This window comes from Aquila chrysaetos, chromosome 1 (assembly GCF_900496995.4).
Source record: "Aquila chrysaetos chrysaetos chromosome 1, bAquChr1.4, whole genome shotgun sequence".
NCBI lineage: Eukaryota > Metazoa > Chordata > Aves > Accipitriformes > Accipitridae > Aquila > Aquila chrysaetos.
In genome coordinates, this window is record NC_044004.1 from 68,026,139 (window position 1) to 68,045,761 (window position 19,623).

At 39.3% G+C, this 19,623-nt stretch overlaps 1 protein-coding gene across 1 annotated transcript in view; it reads right to left on the bottom strand.

Annotated features, from left to right (window-relative positions):
• Nucleotides 1-19,623, bottom strand: part of ARHGAP10 (Rho GTPase activating protein 10) — a 154,170-nt gene that overhangs the window by 96,126 nt on the left and 38,421 nt on the right. The window contains exons 2-4 of the mRNA XM_030006584.2: nucleotides 14,078-14,173; nucleotides 13,930-13,991; nucleotides 1,104-1,175 (exon numbers count right to left, since the gene is read on the bottom strand). Coding sequence (XP_029862444.1) covers nucleotides 1,104-1,175; nucleotides 13,930-13,991; nucleotides 14,078-14,173 — 230 coding nt within the window. The remainder of the gene's footprint in view (nucleotides 1-1,103; nucleotides 1,176-13,929; nucleotides 13,992-14,077; nucleotides 14,174-19,623) is intronic.

Here is a 19,623-nt window from a genome sequence, read left to right on the forward strand (position 1 = left end):
TCTATGACAATAAGTTCCATTTAGAATGAATTCTCTTTTTCCTTGGAAGAATCCCTATATTACAGACCAAGTTTTTATTGTATGTTGGTTGGGACGTCTGATATACTTCTCAGAAGTCCATAAAATTACACAAAGCTCATTGTACCATTGAACTGTAATGATTTATGATCAACAGAGCATTTTGCATTCATGAACACTGAAATCATATTCAGAACATGTTAGTCATTCCTGCTAAAGTCAAAATGTATAGCATTCTTGTAATTGAAACATTATCTTAGCTATTAAATATCACTGCTTATGAAGTCATGAAATTATAAAATAAAACATCTGCAGAGTGGTAGTTTAAAAATGTATGAATTGGGTTTTGCAACAGAAAACTATGTTAAATAGCTGGGATTTTTTCTTTTCCTTCTTTTTTTTTTTTTTTAATAAGCATTTAAATTTCTCACTGGAAGAAGGAAGGTAGAAAGAGGACAAACTTGTCCTTGTTATTTTTATCCAAATCTAGCCTGTATTAAACATATGAAAACTACTTTGCCTTTTTTTTTTAATATACACAACATAGTGACAATCTTTAAAAAAATTACTGAACACTTTCACAAAAAAAAAAAATTTTGAATGAGATCTTGTCTTTAGCCTCTCCATCCCCATTTTGTTCCAGAGGCAATGAGTTATTTATTCAAAACAAAAACAAAAGGCAATTGTCACTTTCCATGTTGCAAAAATACAGTTAAAAGCATATGGATGAGCAAGCTTCTTTGGGTAGTTAATATTTTTCAGTCTTTGATTGTCCAACTGCAAGCAAATACAAAGCAGAACAGATAACCAATTAGGAAGGGAGGCATGCTGTTAGCAGGATTGCTCCTAATCCAGACACAAGAGATAAGGCAGGGGGAGGAGAGAAGGAAGGGAAAGGACACATTCTTCTTTTCTTGAAACATAGTTTCCATTTGTTTCTGAAGCAAGTTCTCAAAGTAGAAAAAAAAGTGTGAATACATGAAATATAAACACCACCATCTCTCTGCCAAATACATGTCATTACTGCAATGCAATCCAAGTAGAGAAATTAAACAAACTTATCATAAAGGAAATGAGGGACAAACCTTTACAGCTCCTAGCTGCTCTTTCCTAAATCTTTCCAAAGGTTTGATCAGAGTTTCAGTAACACTGAGTGCCTAAAGAAAAAAAAGAATGGGTTAGGTTTCTGTAGCCAGACTGACAAGTCACTTTAGCATGACCAATAAAAAGAAAAAAGCAAGCAAGCTCTGGGGTAAAATAAAGGAGAAGTATGAAAGTTAGGAGTCTTATGTCCTGACTCAAAAAAATCACATCTCTGAGTTCATTCAAGGTTTCAAAATATCTATCCCTTATTTCAATCCACTGTCAGGAAAATTAAACGTAAAACAAATGCATAAATTTCAGAAATTTACAGGGTGCAGCCAAACTGCAACTGTTTTACTTATGCCAGTCTTGCAGATCAGGTTGACAGTCTCAATGACTGAACACCAGAATGAGACACAGAACAAACGATTTTCATTTGGGGACACAAAAATTTCTGCAACAAGAAACACTACAAGCAACAGCAGAATAGACTACTGAGTAGCAAAAAACAATCTTTTAACACACAGTTAAAGCCATTAGGCATTGATATAAGTATTTCCAAATATTTACATTTAAGTACATTAAGAAAACCTTAAGTTAACCTAAGTTAGAAAATCAAGTGGTGTAAAGTCAAGAAACAAGAGGTTTAGTTGGTTTTGAGCATCAACCAGTACACTTAAGATAAACAGCCTCAAAGCCATACTAAAGAGAAAGGAAAAGGACACAGTATGCTATTATAAGAAAACTGTAGCTTATTAGATCTGGCCAGCAAACACAGTTCCTAGTTCACATGAAATTTCACCAGAGATGGAGCAGGGTTGGGTTTGGGTTTGCTGCAAACAAGACGTAAAATTTAAAAAATATTTGAAATTTCAGTAAAGGTTAGAACTTCTTGAACGCAACAGCAGCACAGAAAAGATGGCAAGAGCGTTGGAGGTGTGGAAGAGCAGGTGGGATCCTTTTGGTCTCAGTCCTAAGGCAGACCCACAGAGTAAATCGTGCCGAGGACTGGGCTTAGCACAGCCACGGGGCTGAGCTGCCAGGAATCCATCCACGCAAAGCTCCCTGGAAGCCCACCTTAGACACAACACAAGGCTTTCCCTCTCTTTCCCCCCCTCCCCCTTCAAATGTGAAAAGTTTCAGATAAAACATTGCAGGCTTAAACCAGCCTTCTGGAACACTTCTAAAAAGCTCTTATCATAAAACACAAGAGGGATGTATTAGAGAACTGGCACAACACAAATCTGAACAGCACTGTCTGCTCCCACCCACCCCCGGAGCCATGCAGGGATTACTGTGGGAGTCATCCTGCCAATTCACTGTAACCAGAGCAACCCAGATTTTTAAACAGCCACAGCAGCACGCTAACCTATGTAGCTAACTGGAAACCCAAATATCTGGCAAGTCTGGGCCAAACTGCATGTTGCACAGTCATCCATACAACAGATACTTCCTAACTTCAGAGCACTTGTTCTTGTGGCCCAAACTTTTTCTTTCTGCATCCATTTCCTGATTTTGTCAACAACACTTCAAGCACTCTTCAGTCCACCTTTGGTGGGAGCAAAAGAAAAAGGAAACCTGACAACTTTGCCTCTCAAAAGCATACAGCGGTACCGGGCTAACCACGACACAGGAGACCCTTGTGTTGAGCTAGAGAGTGGGGGAAGGACACCAGAGCAACTTCTGCCACGTCTCTAGCCCAGCAAAGAGATATCCTGAAGAGTTCATCCCAAGGCCTTGGGAATGCTTTTGGCAGCTGAAGAACCATTCATTCTCTGAGCTGCCTCCACTCCCACCAAAAGAGAGCCAGGGCAGTCAAATGCCCCAAACAGGAGCTGAACTGTGGTTCTAGGAAGGACTTAGCCCACCTGGCAGCCTGTGCAATATATATCCTAACTACTCAAGCAGTTACCAGGCGTCTCCACAGCAGTTTTTAGGATACTCAGGTTTTTTAAATTTTGTCAGGCTCCCAAAACTTTCCTGGAAATTCTTAGGGGCTGAAAGGAAACAGTAATTTGGATTTATAATTGGATCAAGCACCAGAAACAGTTTCCTGGGACACAGCAGAAGCACCTGAGGACTGAAGGATCTCTCCTTGATGACAGCAAGGATTCTCACAAGTCAGAGTGGAGAACTGCTCGCAGAAATCACCGAATAGTCCTTCTATATTGGAAAACTTTAAGAAGTTTAAATTGTTTCTGCCAGTTTCCTCTATACTGACAAAGTGAGGGAGAAAGCTATGACGCCTCCTCAGAGCACAACTCAAGAGGATGATGCTAGCTGCCAGGAGGTAAGAGCACCACAGTTAGTGGAATCATTTAAAAGCATTTAAAGGTAGCAACTGAGCAGTTAAATGGTCAGAAGGTTAAAAATAAATATCTAACGACAAGCTGCTTATTCGTTGAACTTTTACACAAAAAAAGTGAAAAGTAAGATCATCAGGCAGTGAATGTATGCTGAACAGAAAACCATAGCACCTTGATCTAACAGAAAGAGAGAATCAAAAAAAAAACAAAACCAAACCCACATGCAGAAAAGTCTGTGGTTTATAAACCAGCAAGGCTGACTGCAAATCACTTGGTCTGCTACGCTCCTGTGCAGCATTAACCACAGGAACCATTATAGGAATTTGTTTGAAGCAGAAAATAATCTTTAAATCAAAATGGGATGTTTTCTCAGCAACTGCCAGCAAACAGATTCCACTGCTGCCAGTGGTATGATATGCCAGTAACTCTTTCATTGCAAGAAAAACAAGCCTCCCCTCCTTCCAAAAAAGATGTTTCTCATTTTGGGCAACTTAAACTTTTCTTAACAGATGCTCCTCCGCAGAATTTTGCCTGCCATACAGGTATTTATGATTTGTCACCTCCTTTGCTTCTGTGTCTGGGTTAAACAACGGGGCTCTTGAGTATTTCTTGGTGAAGAGGGATTTTGGTAGGTCTTTGGTCATTCTCATGGAGCTTCATACCAGGCCCATATATAAAAATATAGAAGGAGTATTTCATCCTCACTGAAATGACCACGTATGTGAGTTTGTATGTGTTTAAACAGAAACTGTCAACCAAGATGTGAATGGTAAATTTAACAGTGTATTACAGAGCTGCTGTTCTGACTGACAGAAATAAAAACGAAATTCGTAATTAAAATATGCACAATACTAGACAAAATAGGGAGGCATTTGCTGCACTGTTTTCCAGTACTGAGAAGCCAGTGCTTGTCATGAAAAGCTACAAAAAGATGTGTACTTATTTATAGAACAAAAACATTATTTACACTGCTATTCATTGTTAACTTAGTTTATTTATAACTTGGGAACTCAAAACAACACTTTTTTTTTTTTTTTTAAAACATGGATAACAGATCAGCAGACAAAAAAAATAAAATTTTCCCAGTATAAGGAAATAAGCTAAGGATCACTTGAATATATTTGTTATTATCACTTGCACCTTCCTTAAGAACTAGGGCTATGTTAAAATGTAAAATTTCCAAGAAAAGTTAATTAGGAATTTAAGTTAAATATTCATTAACATAAAATTACACCTTCTTTCCTCTTTCAACTTCTGTCTTGACTCTTAAATTAATTTTCATCCCTCTACTCCTCTAATCCTGGCAGATTATGATGATAGGAATGTACTATTTAAAGGGCACAAAAAAAAAAAAAAAAATCCTTTCTTTTCTTTATGTCTCTGATCTATCCAAACCTACCCGAAAGGAATATATACTCAATTTTAAAATCTGGCAGGCAAACTACAGAAAATGTAAGTCATAAGTGAATCAATATAAAGAGGTCATGTCTCAGGTAACAGTATCTTAGCCAGCTTTATGGATGTCAAAGTCTCAGGAATGCTTTAAGAAATGTTTAACCCGATGTGCACACGTGCCTTGGGCAGATGGTCTGCAACTGCTTACGCTATTCCTGTTCTATTTGCTGCACCTATGGAAAGGTCAAAGAATTAACTTGAATGTAAAACTGGCAACAGCAGCAATAAAATAATCATTGCCATCATCACCTCAGAAGATCACTGTATCCAACATTTACAACAACACCTTAAAGCAGGCTTTCGGCTTCGGGTATACCTCCTAATTCCACCTGCTCAGGCACAGTAGTTGTACAGAATGGTGATAATCCTGACTTTTCCAGCTCCATATTCTTCAAAAGAAATAAGTGATAGGTCATAGATTAAGGGGCCCAAACCAACATTTCCTAGAGCAGACCACAAAGGCACAGACTAAATCCACTAGCAAGTGCATTTACAGCTGTTTGCTGCTTTATCAGCCAAGTCAACAAGATCCAATAGGTAACTTACCAGTCAGTGCCAGTCCACAAAATGACTCCAGTTAGCCTGTCACTTCTTCCCTTCTCAGAGAAGGTGGGAGTATAGCTGTTTAGAGAGAAACCGCTTCCCCAAACACCTCCTCCCATGCACTGTAACCTGACAGACAGCACCATCCACCAGCACTCAATGCTCCTCATGCTTTCTCACCCTCCTGCAGTAGGCAGGAGCAGTCTCTAAGTTCCTGCTCCCTTTGCAGGCACAACCAGGCTTGTCTTGCAGAAGAGGAAGGCTGCTTGCGTGGGCTGTAAAGGAGTATCAACCCACAAGAGCTGTCCCAGAAGCTCAGTCTAGCCCCTGTGGCTAAAAAGGCTGGACCAACCCAAGTTAATCAAATTTTTTGCTTATTAGACAAATGCAGCAGTGGCCTCCCAGCTTTCATCCTAAAAATGTCCTTAGACCTCAGTCTTTACTGGAAGAACTGGAAATCACACATTGCTCATCAACAACTCTGGTGGTGAGGTAAATATTGTACACTGACTCTGCTCCATTCTGAATCTAAGCATTCTCCCATACAAGGCAGCTTTACTGAGAAAGAAAAAAAAGAAGCCATAAACATACACCTTGCTACAGACTGCACTGCGACACCCGAGTGCTGAGTTCCCAATTCTCATCCCAGGAACTGGAATGCAGATTAGATGCCAAATGGAAAAGAGACGTTTAAGTTTCCCAGCGCACCGACTGGAAAGATTTGTTTGTAGACAGGGGCAGGATTGTTTCTCCCCTCAACAAAGCAATGAGGGAGGCCACCAGTCAGGGCAGAGCTCATGAAACTGAGCAAGTGTCAATGAAACTAGATCTGGGAAGGAAGTTTTGCCCTACTGAGTGCAACAGAGAATGCGGAAAGGAAGACATACCTAGCAGTGATTCAATAACAAAGTAGTTAACACCACTGCTAAATAAAGAAATTTACCTTCTAATGAAGAAATTTACTACCTACAGCTGCACTTCTGCTTAGAGAGGATATTGCTCTCCTGTGTTTTTCCTAAGAAATTGCAACATTCAGCCTAATAAAAAAGCTGATTCTGATACCTCCAATGTTGGGGGAGAGGGAAATATATAAAAATTACTTTTTCCTCCAAAAAGCTTTCCTGCTTCGCGTAGTGATTTGTTACTGAAATCTCTCAAAGCATTAAGATCTATGCCTGAAACCTTGTATTATGTAACTTTGCAGATACAATTCCACTACTGAGGACATCAGATGTTACTTACGGAGCCTTAATCTCTACTCTTTCTTTTCCCATGAGAACATGATTTGCTCTTACAGTTACACGAATGTGCTCCCAGTTAGTTGCACAGCCAATTCTCCTGCCAGTATGCCCTGCAGACAGAGCAGCATATCTCTCTAACCACTTCTCAGCACTGGTTTTGTATTTAATTGGAGCACTGATGATTGCAGTCAGTGCAACCCACACCCAAAACTCATTTGTTTTCAAATGCAAGTTTTCTTGTAAAAGTGTCTGGATTTTCTCACTGCTCTAGAGCTTTCCCTGTAGCTTTACAATCTTAAATAATGAAAGGCCATCAGACACACACTGGGATTCCTTACTAAAAGCTATTTAATAGTCCTGGCTTTTGAATAAATTTATTCTTACAAAATACGTTCCACTATAAAGAGAAAATACTACGAAGCCATAAACATAACAAACAGGAAAAGAAATAGAGACAGAGTTTCACAAACAGCAACAAATCAGCTTTCCCCCACCTAAAGTGAAGGAAAGCTGTGGATAACTCCTCCAAAGAAAGACCACCCCTTAGCAAACCCAATATGCAAGAGCTGACCAGCGTGACACAACAGAACATTGGTCTGGTTCTTGTACAACCAGATAATCACTTGCAGTCCACGCTTTGAAATCAGCGGTCGTATAAAGATCTTGACAAAGCCAAAAAGGCTGCTCAGGAAAAGAAATAGCATGATGCCTATTTTCTTCGTGCATGGCAAAGCTCATCGCTGAGCAAAAAAGATGCCACTGAACGGCAAGGAATCCAACAGCGAACAACGGCTTCAGTGTTTGGTCAAGAATGAACTGCTCGCTTATTGTCAGTGCTGTCCTCCACAAGAAACAGTGGTGTTATTAACAACCAGCAAAATCCAAACTGGTGACAGTTTTACAATGCAAATTCCAAACATTTCCCATTGATGAAATAACAGAATGAAAATTCTCTAGTGAGTTATGTTGATGCATGTGAGACCACAAAGTTATCTGGAAGAGGAAGCTAGTGGTAACAGAACTTTTCAGCCATATTCACTCAGAGGTGGGAGGAACACACCAAGAACTGACTTTGTACTTTTTTTTCTATTGTATAGACAACAGTCATCTTTATTTTATAGATTAATGTGCAGAAGTTCACATGTAACTTGCAAAACAATTTCAGAATACTGTATGTAACATTTAAAAATAAACAAACAAATAAATCAAACATTCAATGTCAGGAATCACCAAAACTTAGAAAGATGAGTCTGAAGTAGTCGTAGTTCCGCATTCATGTTCCATATTCCGATAATTATATGATTGCCATCTGGCCTCATGCCACACAAAGGAAAAGTGAAGGCTGGGCAATGAGATACGGCAGCAATTGTTCTGCTTGTTTCTAAAACTGGAAAATGTTTTATTAAATTGGACAATTTGCACAAGGTAAAAAAAAGGATCTAGGTCCTGCGTTAAGGTAGTCAAATGCTGTTCCTGAGAAATTCCGTTTTATCTGTGCCTCTATCTCTGCATCTGAGACGTTCAATACGCTTTTGGCAGCTTAACTTTTCAGAAGTGGTCACCAATTATGCCTTCTCCACTGTCTTGGCAGATATATTTAGTAGTCTGCACTGTCAATGGACTTGAAAGGATCTGAACATACAGAGTACTATATAATGCCTTGAACTCTAATTGAACAGATCTTAAATGCATCTTATATACAAAACTATTGGATATTTTTTTACCCTAAATCAGTGAGTAAATTGATTGCTCCTTCACACAGATTTCTTCAGACTACTGTAAGATAGATTAAGATTTATGAACGCTTAAATACCCATGTGCAGAAGACCAAAGAAAAGCTCAGAAAAATTAATATCACCTTCACAGCAAACTAGTGTGAACTAAATACAAAGAGTCACTGAACAAAAGGTAACAGTAAGCTATTAATGAACACTATGTGTTAAGTGAGTACTTAATGTGTGAAATAAATACTTATGCACTTAAACACTTCATTGTAAGAGGTAAGTATATGTACATATTTGCACAGATTATTTAAATTCTACCTTTAACCTTTTGAGTCTATGCCTTTGAACCTTAACAATTCTGTTAACTTGGGAAGCCACAACTGGGAAACCTCTCCCTCTTTTTTTTTTTTTTTTTTTTGAGAGGAAGAAGAAGAAAGAATAAAATAGTGACTTCACTGAGAAGTTTCTTTAAAAATCCATAGAGAAACAGTTTCTCATGTTCCTGATATATGCTGGGAATAATTCTGCTTTTCAGAGAGATGCTATTTTGAATTTGATTCTGACAACCTGGTAAAACTAACAAAGAATGCAAAAGGATTTTTGAGGACTGGAAAAATACCTATGGCATAAGAAAAACAGTCTTTCTTTTTTGCAAAAAGAAAAAGGGGGGGGGGGGGGGGGGGGGGGGGGGAGTTCAAAAAATAACTGTAGCATCTTCCCTCTGAAGACATCTGAAGGAATAGAAGTGTGCCAAACCTGTAGCAGGAAATGGAAGAGACCATATCAAAGTAAAACAGCAAGTTTATATGGCCTTGGGAAATGACAGGAAACAGTAAGGTGAATATAATTGTATCAGAAATCCTATACAAAGAGAAACATGATGGAGTAAAAAGCAAATACACAAGCACTTAGGGACAAAGTTAGAAAGACTAAGGCAAAAACACATTTTATTTGGCAAGAGGCAAGAAAACCCTAAAGAAAAGGGGTTCTTCATATGTACTTCAGAAAACAGAGAGGAAGGAAGCTATAAACCATTATTTAACTGGAAAGAGAGTTAAAACAAACCAACAATTGACTGTAAGACAACAGTAGTTTTAAATAATCTTCACAAAGGAAAAAAAAATCTCAGTTAATTATAGCAAACCATCTAACAAAGTGGGAAAAAACTGGATGTTAAGGAGACTAAGAATTTCTTAAGAACAACTAGATGTATTCCTACATTACACAATGGAAGAATTAATCGCATTCAAGTCAGAAGGGGCTTTGCTTCAGAGTACTTTAGGAACTAAAGGGAGAGGCAGCAAGGTCCCCGAGGATGGTAGAAGAGCAAACACAGCAGCAACTTAAAAGTGAGAAGAGCAGGAGAAAGCAGGAACTGAGAAAGTTACAGACCAGATGTAGCAACTCGGATACTCAAAAGTCCTGGAAGACACCACAGAAAGTTAAAAGCTACTTTGAGTTTGTTAAGAACAGTATCTAGTTTCCTTTTTGAGATCAGCACAGTAGCTGATCTCAATGAAGTCTTCAATGCTGACCCACATGACATTCTCAAAAGCAAAGGTGGTGACCTGGTCTTAACAAATAAACCACGGGAAGAATGAGAAAACAATATCCTGGTTGCAAAACTGAAAAATACCTGTTCAGCTAAGAGGACATTTCAAGCACCATATAGGAAACTACAGCCAAGTTTCCTGAATGATTCAATTCCTCATTCACCGAGGGGTCCATCCGTCAAATCCACATCTATCCAATTTCGAGACAAGGATGTCATGTGGGACAGTGTTGTCAAATGCTTTGCACAAGTCCAGGTAGATGACATCCGTTGCTCTTCCCTTATCCACGAACGCTGGAAGTCACACCTCTGGCAGGGCTGCAGCCAAATGCAGTCAACTCACTCAGTCCTGCCTGGCATGGGAGTAAGCTAACCAAATGGGACATTAAATGGTACCAGACAGGATCTGAGAGATGGCTGGACATGCCCCATAACCATGAGAGACGCTGACAAAATTTACAGACAGTGCCGTGAGGGCTGACTGCACTTCCAGCATGGTTAAGAGCAAGTTATGTGAGAAACAGGTGAACTCTAGAAGCATCTAAAGGGCAGGACAGAGGACCTCCAGGGAGGTGAAGCATGCACAGCCAGCACATCCGGGTGGCACACCACTAGTGGCAAGTACTGCTGAGATTACTGAGGGAAGAGTACAAGTGCTACCAGATTTGATTATGACTTAGCAAGACTGGAATCAACAGGGAAAACTAATTAGAGGCAGGCTGGTCATCTTGGAGAAGAATGGGATGGAGGAAGGCAGGTATGAAGGTGGTAAAAAGGTGAAGGAGGAGGAAAGGGATAACAGCCACAGGCGATCAGTACCTACCAGGTAGCCCTGCACTGCTCATCACCGCAGCTTAAATGAGGGCAGCCAGCGAAGCCTGTTGTTCTGAGTCCATCACAAGAATCAAACCTGCTTCTGCTGTCAGGAGAACTGGGGCTGGGAGGGAGGTTTGGTGCTCTCCCTGGCAAGCAGGAGAATGGCTAGGTAGTGGGACAGAGCATCTTAGTATTGCCATGCTGGTGCTTGTTCGTCCCCAACCTTTTCCTACTAGCCTTGTGAAGTTCCCTTTCATCCCTGCACTTCTGTGACACTTTCGTAATGTCAAAGCAGCACAATGTAAGTCCCATGACTCCATTCAACCTTAACATGTAAAAATAATTTCCAGAATATTCTCAGGGACAAAGTGACCTATTTCCGATCTGCCCCGGGAAAAGTCACCAAGCTACGGTGCTATGGAAAAAATGTAATTTGTTTTTGTATTGGCCACTCCGTAATAATTTCAGTGAAATGTTTGGATTAACATCAGCTTCCCTTCTCACAAGGAACTAAATGCTTTGACAGTTGGGATATAATTCCAGCAGCTTTTGAAGGAGATGGGACAAATGGTAAAACCATGAAGTGCAAGACTCCAACATCTAAACGAAATTATTAAATATTCACCAAATAAATATTCACCAGACAAATGATAACCAAACAGGTAAATTTATGGTAAACACTAATAGAAAGTTTTATGGAGTCTGCATTCACTACAAACAATACTTTCAGAAAACCATGAGAAGTGTAGTTGATAAGTATTTAAATTCAGTTTACAATGTATTTTAAGCACAAATTTGTTTCATTTACAATACAGTTGTGAAAAAAAAACCTTTTCTCAAATACCTAAAAATTTAAATGCACAGCAATATCTGAAATGCCCTTAGTTCTATAATTATTCATTGATTTCTTTGATTTTACTTTATGTGACTGAAATTTATCTGCAATTCTGCACTGAAACTGAAGCGAGCGGTCAGAAACCTGCTGGTCATCTTCAAAACAGTAAGGGGGAAAATGCTCAATAAAGAGCATTCTTAACAAAAAAGACTGAACACTTTTGAAAAAAATCCTGCTATATACTTTGCATCTTAATGGAAAGTCTTTGGATCCCTGACCTGATCCCAAACATCTGTGAGTGTAACATGCCCTAATATTCTCCACGGGAGTATCTCCAGAGCTCATGCCACTGTTAAAATATCCACTGAGAAGTTTAAAAAAAAAAAAAAAAAAAAAAATCAGAGCAACAGCCACTGAAAATTATCTTTACCTGTCACCACATAATCATTTTCTCAGAGACTTACAGCCTCTGTTTTATTAACTCACTCTAGAAATGATACATAACATTTGCTAGACTGCAGATGCAATGAAAAGGCCATGCATCTGGTAACTCAGAGAATATATTCTGTTTCTATTTGGAATTAAATACTTGCCCCGTAATATTTTATACTCCCCAGTTTTTCATCAAACTGTCACTGTTCTAACAAATACTGCATTTCATCCTTTTCTTATCAAGACACTGACATTAATTAGCTTTTAGTGTGCTAATGCCTTCTGTGTAAGCATGGGCATCATACCAAAAAAAAAGTAACAACTGTTTCACAGCATTCAGTCTGAAAAACAGAAGTGTTTTACTATACAGACAGGCAGTACTGGATTCTGCACAGCCTACTGTGTTGGTAATCTATCACTGCTGAAGATCTATTGATACAGCCACTGAAACATGCCACATAATTCTGAAGTCCTGAAGCTGACATCTCTCAAAAACCTGGTATCAAAACAGTGTGGAAAATAAAGTGACAGGCTATAAAGTATTTTTCATTGTAAAACTTCCCAAAGACTTTCAATAATTAGATGTATGCAACTTCATTAAAAAAAAAATACAGCTACAGATGGCAGAAAAGCAGAGTAAAGACTATACTTCAGAATTACAAAAAACAAAAGCAGCATTCAAACTTACTTGAGAAAATTCCTACAACTTGGCAAAATAAATCGAGATACTGAAAAATTGTCTCTACTATGTAAAGACAGTATTCTTCAGGAATGTGCAAGGAACCACATAGACCCTAATTCTGACCCAAATGTGGTTCCAGATCAGAACAACATACCAGGACACAACACAGCACACTCAAGGAACCATGACTATTACCAGGCTCAGGACTACCAGAGAGGAATGTTAAAAAAAATCGTTCACAAGTTCTTTTCTCACTTATCTACACACTCCTACACTGCAGGCACAGCTTCTAGCAGAGGTGAGCACAGAACACAGATTAGTCGCAGTTTCCTTTCAGCGATGCCAAGTGGTCACTGACTTCCAGGAAGATAAAGATATAATCACATGGCAAATACTGAGGAACCTAACTGCTATCTAAGCTGATCTAAGACCATTTCCTAGATGCAGGATCTGACCACACTCAGAAGAAAATTGGGTACACGCCATCTGCTCTATGAATGCCTGCTCTGAAACGAAAGCTGGGCATGCAACTACAGAGGAGAACCATGGTACCATCCAGAAAGAAAACCCCCATCTTCTGGACAAATTAGGTAGTCAAGATAGCAAGGTGTATTGCAGAGTTCTCAGCCCACAGTCTATGTGCAGCCAACATGACCCATATTACACTAAAACCCTCAGCAATCACAGGCACGTGAATGAAGAACACTCCCTTCTACACAACAGAGCAACTACATGTTTGCAGATACAACCCTCCACCAGAAAGCTCACCCACAAAGAAAAGGTTTGCAAGTCTGCTACTGCATCCAGCCAACAGACTGCATCCAAAATCCACATAAGTGTTGAGGCTGGAGACACAGAGATCCTGGATCCAAATCTGGCCAACTTCCCAACCTTGAGTGTCCTGCTGCAGTATTAAGTCTTTCATCTTGCTTTTTACTGTAAATGGTAAACAACCTTAAGATGGTTTTCCCATTCACCCCAGCCATAACTTATCAGGGCACTACCATTTTAAACCAACTCATAGTTATCTGTCCTTACGCTAACAGCTTTCTTCTTTAATGAGAACTAGCTGCTGTCTGTAACTCTAGCCTACAGAATCAGAGGCTGCACAATGAGAGTTTTCACTGTTAACTTATTGATATCAACATCTTGGTGGTTAACAAAGCAGTAAGCAACTTTAACTGACTTTCATCTTACTCTTTGCTATATGTACAGCTTTTTAAAATTTTTATTGCAACTCACCAAAATTTCTCTTTGTTCTTCCAGATTTTTTAAAAAGTTTGAAAACTCATGAAGTGATGCATCTGTAACGCAAAACCAGAAAGAAAGTTTAATCATGTTGCAGGATGGCATGGCAAAATATAGCCACTTATAGTCACTTCTTACCTACCTATGTATCTTTCATCATCTGTCTCTGCATCACCAATGAATTCAAATTTAAAGTCTCTCAGAGAATGGGCAAATTTTCTCTGGGCTGCTGAAAGGTCTGCAAGGAAAAAAAGCACAGATTGAAGGTTAGGGAATCATTTTAGGAAGGCTGGAAGATCCCCCTACCCCTAGAATAATCAACTTTTACAAGCAACTCTTAACATAGGTCTGCCTAAGGCCGTTACAAGCCATCCAATATTGTCTAACCCTCTTCTGATCTCATCTGGGAATTTGTCACACAGATTTCTTTATAAAAGGTTATATAGTAGAAAGCAAGTGTAATCATGTGTACAGTATTAGACCTATTCTTATGCTTCACTATTCCACAATTTAGGGCACAGGCCATACAAACAGATCTGTAACTACAGAATTTTAAGGCACAAAACTCAGAGTAAGTTGTGCCAGTTGTCTTACTCTATTAACCTAAATTCACTAGTGTATTTGTCAGCACAAATATGCATCTTAGGATTTTCTGTATACTTTACATAGACAGCTCTGCTAACGAAACATTTATACATAAAGCAAATTTAAAAGAATTGTTGCACTGGAACTAGAAATTCCATGGAGTTAAACTATGCCAAAAGTTAAGTTAAATGAACAGCATTAAAATTAATTTTGCATAATAACTGTTTTGCAATATTCCTAAAACATTTTATTCAACCCAATTTTCACCTATTAGTGTTTGACAATTTGGGGTCAGAGGGCTGCACTCTTACATCCCTCAGGAAGTAATCAGACTCCATATTCAGCCACAATATCATCATTATAAGTCCTTATTAAGGTTTATAAAGCTGTAAATAAGCAGCATACATACACGTTTCTATTGTGCTGACATGTGCAGGTTGGGAATGTCATGAGTTCTGGAAGGATGGAATTGCTCAATGGAAAAAAAGGATGCAAGGATGCATGTCCTAGTACACTCCTACCCAGCAGTAAAGGTTTTACTCACGTTTTTGTTGTCAGCCAAGGTTAAGGACAATTTGAAATATCTAGTTAATCTATAATCTTTTTCTTATCACATGCAGTTCTGAAGGGCTAAGAACAACACTTTTAACGGACCAGCTAAGCATTTTGTTCTTTAATATTAACTGGAGCTAAAAGACTACAAACTTGGGCTTTTTTTGTTGTTCTTGTTTTGTTTGTTCGTTTAAAAAAAAAAAAAAAAAACCACAACCAAAAACCAAAACACTTTATGACAGGTCCTGCATCCAACACATCGTATGTTTCATCACGTGTCACAGTCAAGTACAACTTCAACATACAATGCTGCACTGAAAGTTCAGCTCAACCACTTAAAAGATAAGTCACAAATACTCTATAAACAGCAAGACACAACCTAAAATGATAAAATGCTTTCTGATCCTCGCCATTCCACATTCCTTTCTTTTCACTCATTTCTCATTAGTCCTTTCCTCACCTATTGTGTAACAGTGCCGTTCCCTGTGATGCCATGCTGCCAGGTACTCGCCTCCCTTTTGCAACTGCTTCCAAAGCCTGTACGTGTACCCTTCAACCCATGAAGCAGAAGGATGCTACACAGGGTTGAAGGAAGAAGGACAAGAGGGTTGAAGGAAAAAGTAACAAAATTCCCACGCAAAAGGAAACATGGGTATTTTAACTCAAATGTCTTGTGGGCTAAAAGGCTGTTCATAAAGTGACAGCAAAAGAAACAAGTTCTGCCAGCTGTGAAAGGCTTAAAGATGGAAAATAACAAGTTTCTTAAACATCTAATGTTATGCTTATTTCTGAGCCAGGTCACAACGCAAGGCTGAAAAGAGTTTATTTATGGGAGAATGGGTCCAACAACACACACTCTTCCAAACTTCTTTAATTTTTTTGAATCCGATAATCCCCTACCAAAGCCCTGTCATGTGAAAGCTAGCCCCATGCAAGAGGAAGGAACTATTTATTATGTTTTCTCCCATTTGTAGAGGTGAGGTATTCAAATAATGTTGAGCAAGGTACATGTTAAAAGAAGGCATGCAGCACTGCATGCACGCACCACCCCCCTTCCCCTTCACAGACTGAAAAGGCACTAAAATACTGAAGTGGCCTATGGGCTTCGATAAGCCTTTCTCGAGTGGTATGAAACCACCTCCTGCACGGCTGCATATCCCACCTCGCCACCAAAAGCCCCCTCTTTGGTGACAGTGACAGCAGACACCACCAGTGTGCCCACGCCCCGACTCTTTCACTGCAAAGTCCAACATCTTCAGTCAAATTCAGAAGGGGCTGAATCAAAACACTGAGCTTGTCACAGGGTCAGAAAGCCACATTCATGCTTTTCTCTTTACTTAGTTTGCTAAGGGATTGAAAATTACTGACCAAAGGGCTGACTAGGTGGTTGGAAGCAGTAACCTTTTAACACACCAAAGCTAGATTTTCAGAGTTCCTGTAGTAAAGCCATGAAGACACATTAAATTTTTGCAATGTCTTTCCACAAGTCACCTCTGAAACGTTTAAGAACTGTTCCAGAAAATTTTTGAAAGCTTCAGGGGGGGGGGGGAGGTTGGGGGTTTGGGGGACAGAAGAATGACCTGATGGGTCAAGAAAAACTGCTAATACCTGGCTATTGAACCAACACCTAGAAGAAAAGACAAGGAAATAGGAAGAGAATTTCTGCCAGATTTTAAGAACGTGGCACTTTCAACAAAGGTGAGAAGTCACTAGAGCAAAATAAAAACCGATCACATGTTGCAAGATGTAACCGGGAAGAAACAAACCTCCTGACTGGGGGAAGAACACTCAGTCATTTGGTTCAACAGACTGCTGCAATGATCAGAGTCCTAACTGTTGCCAAAATAAAGAGATTTTTAATCCTGCTTAGTCAGCAGATGTTAACTACAAGATTCATCCTCCCATGTTTATATATCATCCATCAGTCTTGCTTTATTTTAGCTAAATTTACATTTAAGGTCACATTCTGTTTTCATTCCCTATGCCGAAATAGCACTGGTCTAACATAAAACTAGCACCTTGCTGGGCAGAACCGCTAGTGCCCAGCTATGCACAGGAATGGAAGAGTCTCTGGTCTGCCTCTTGCTAAACTAAAAGAAACAGAACTGAGTATCAAGTAGAGATGGAGGAAAACTTTCTCAAAGGAGCAGATCAAGAACACTGAACTCGTTTTGCTACAGCACAGGAAAAGTTACGAGGGTGATGGCTAGACTCAAAAAGATAGCACAGCCCTGTGTTGGATTTTCTTGCCACCTGACAAACCATGGCCGGGGGGAGACACCTGAGACCGTCTGCAGTCACACCTTCCACTGTGGGGCAAACAGCATGAAACTGCTCCAGCCTTTACCCTGATAAATTCCGCATATCCTACAGTACATACACATTCATTCACATAATTATAAGCATTTATAAAACTCTATAAAAGCAAACCAGATGCTGATATCGCCATAAGTACTATACTCTCTTACTACTGTGTTACGATTTAAGTGCTGAGCATTGCTGCTTAAGTTAGAAATCTCATAAATGTAACTTGGCTTTCTTCCATCCTGTGTCAGAAGACCTTTACTACAGCAAAATTATTCGGCTAGCACTGACAGATACATCCCAGTATTGTTCCACATCAGCATTAGAGCTTGCAAGACCAGTATGTGCTATGTAACTGTAAACATACATGGATTCCAGCTCCATAAATTAGAATAAGACAGTGCATGAGTACAGTATGTATCAAACAGCACAGCCAGTTACACTGATTATCCAAATAATGCTGTAGCCTCCTGAAAAAAAACACAGTGAGAATTTAGGGGGCCAGAAAGTAATTATTTTATTCCCTTTAATCTCCACATTCTACACAGTAACACCAAATAGACATAGGAAGCAGGAAGAGGGTTGTTGCTTGTTGAAAGCTGCTGCTAGCTTTTAAAGGGAGGAACCAAACACTAACACTCTTTCCTGAATAAAATGTAATCCTGGCAAACCCATAAGGCAGACTCATTTCAAAGACTCACTTTCTTAAAATGCTAAAAGAAACCAAGCATCTGCTAAATGTTTTGACCAAAAGACTGAAGAGAAAGACATACACATTTCCAAAGAGAGAAGGGAGGGACAGAAGGACACCAGGGCTTTTAATTTTCTCTCTTTGTTAATGTTCATAACAGTACACTATTTATTTCATGTTTGAAGGTAACTACTTAAAAACACACCAGAAGAAACAGGAACAGCCACCAGCTCCCCCACTTTGCTCTGAAACACTTTGGTAACAAGTGCTCCTGTCAGCTTGTCCTGTACCAGATGTGCTGCCAGTGCCCCACACAAATACCTCCATATTTTTCCATTTGGATTTGGAGGAAAATATTTTTGTTCCTTATCTGAGTTGAGCCGAGCCAACATGACACCATTAGTTGCCAGGCAGTGGCCAGCCCTCCCAGCACCAGACTCCAATTGCTCCCTTTAAGATCAGTACTAACTTCAGTGTTAGCCACCTAAACTAAAACTCTTGCATGAAGACAGACAATATTGCTTCCTAAGGCTATCCTAGATCTCTTCTGCATGGCAGGAGAATTACCTGCTTTTAACTGCATTCTGTATCAGTGTTAATGTTTTTCTAATGCAAAATACAGATTTCTACATCAAGCTTCGCTTTTGCTGTACCATAATGATTCTTTAAGAAGGACCAGAATTATATCGCCATTCCTCATCCCTAACTACAAATCTCAGTAACAGATATGCTCCAGGAATAACAGATTTCTAGTGGCTTTATTTAACATGGGCTAAAACTGCTCTGGTCTTGTTCAACAACACTCTCCTCAAAAAGCTAAAAGGTTAACAAATACTTAGATTTAACTACCAAGCTCATCTTCAAGCTACATTAATACATTAAGGACCAATATTAGACTTCTCAATCTATTTTCCTCGCAGTAGGCCAAGATCAGGCAAGCTACACACCGTCGTGAAACAGGTAAGGACAAGCTGAGTGAGAGTCAGCCTCTCCCCTCTTCTTCTCAGGCATCAATCTCACTTGCAAGAGCTAATGAAGCAGCTTTAGAGGAACAGAGTACATAAAACAGTTTGTCCAAGAGCTGCAACATGGACTTGTATGACGTTTTGTACAAAACATGCACCATCTCAATGCTTACTAAAGCAACTCCGTGTTTCTCTTCTGTGTCCCCTTTAGCAAGGTGAACAATGAATCTAATATAATCCACGACACTGAGAACATGAACAGGATTTAGTTATTACCTTAGTAAGGTGGATAAACAGGATTTACTTATCAACTTAGCAGATGCAAGCCATGTGGCAGATTCTTAAGAGCAGTAACATGTTCCAACTCCCTAAAACCAAATCAACTTTTTACTACTCATTTTCATCTGATAAGTATATTGAAAGAATCGTCAAAACAGAAGAAAATGACAAAAAAGCTAAAATACAAAGTTACTCATTCCCCTCCAAAACCTGAAGAGAAATCAAGTTCAAAGACTAAAAGGTTTCTGGAGTCCTCTACTGACAATGTCACGTTACCCACAGCAACTCACAAGTTTCTGAAAGCTTAGCAAA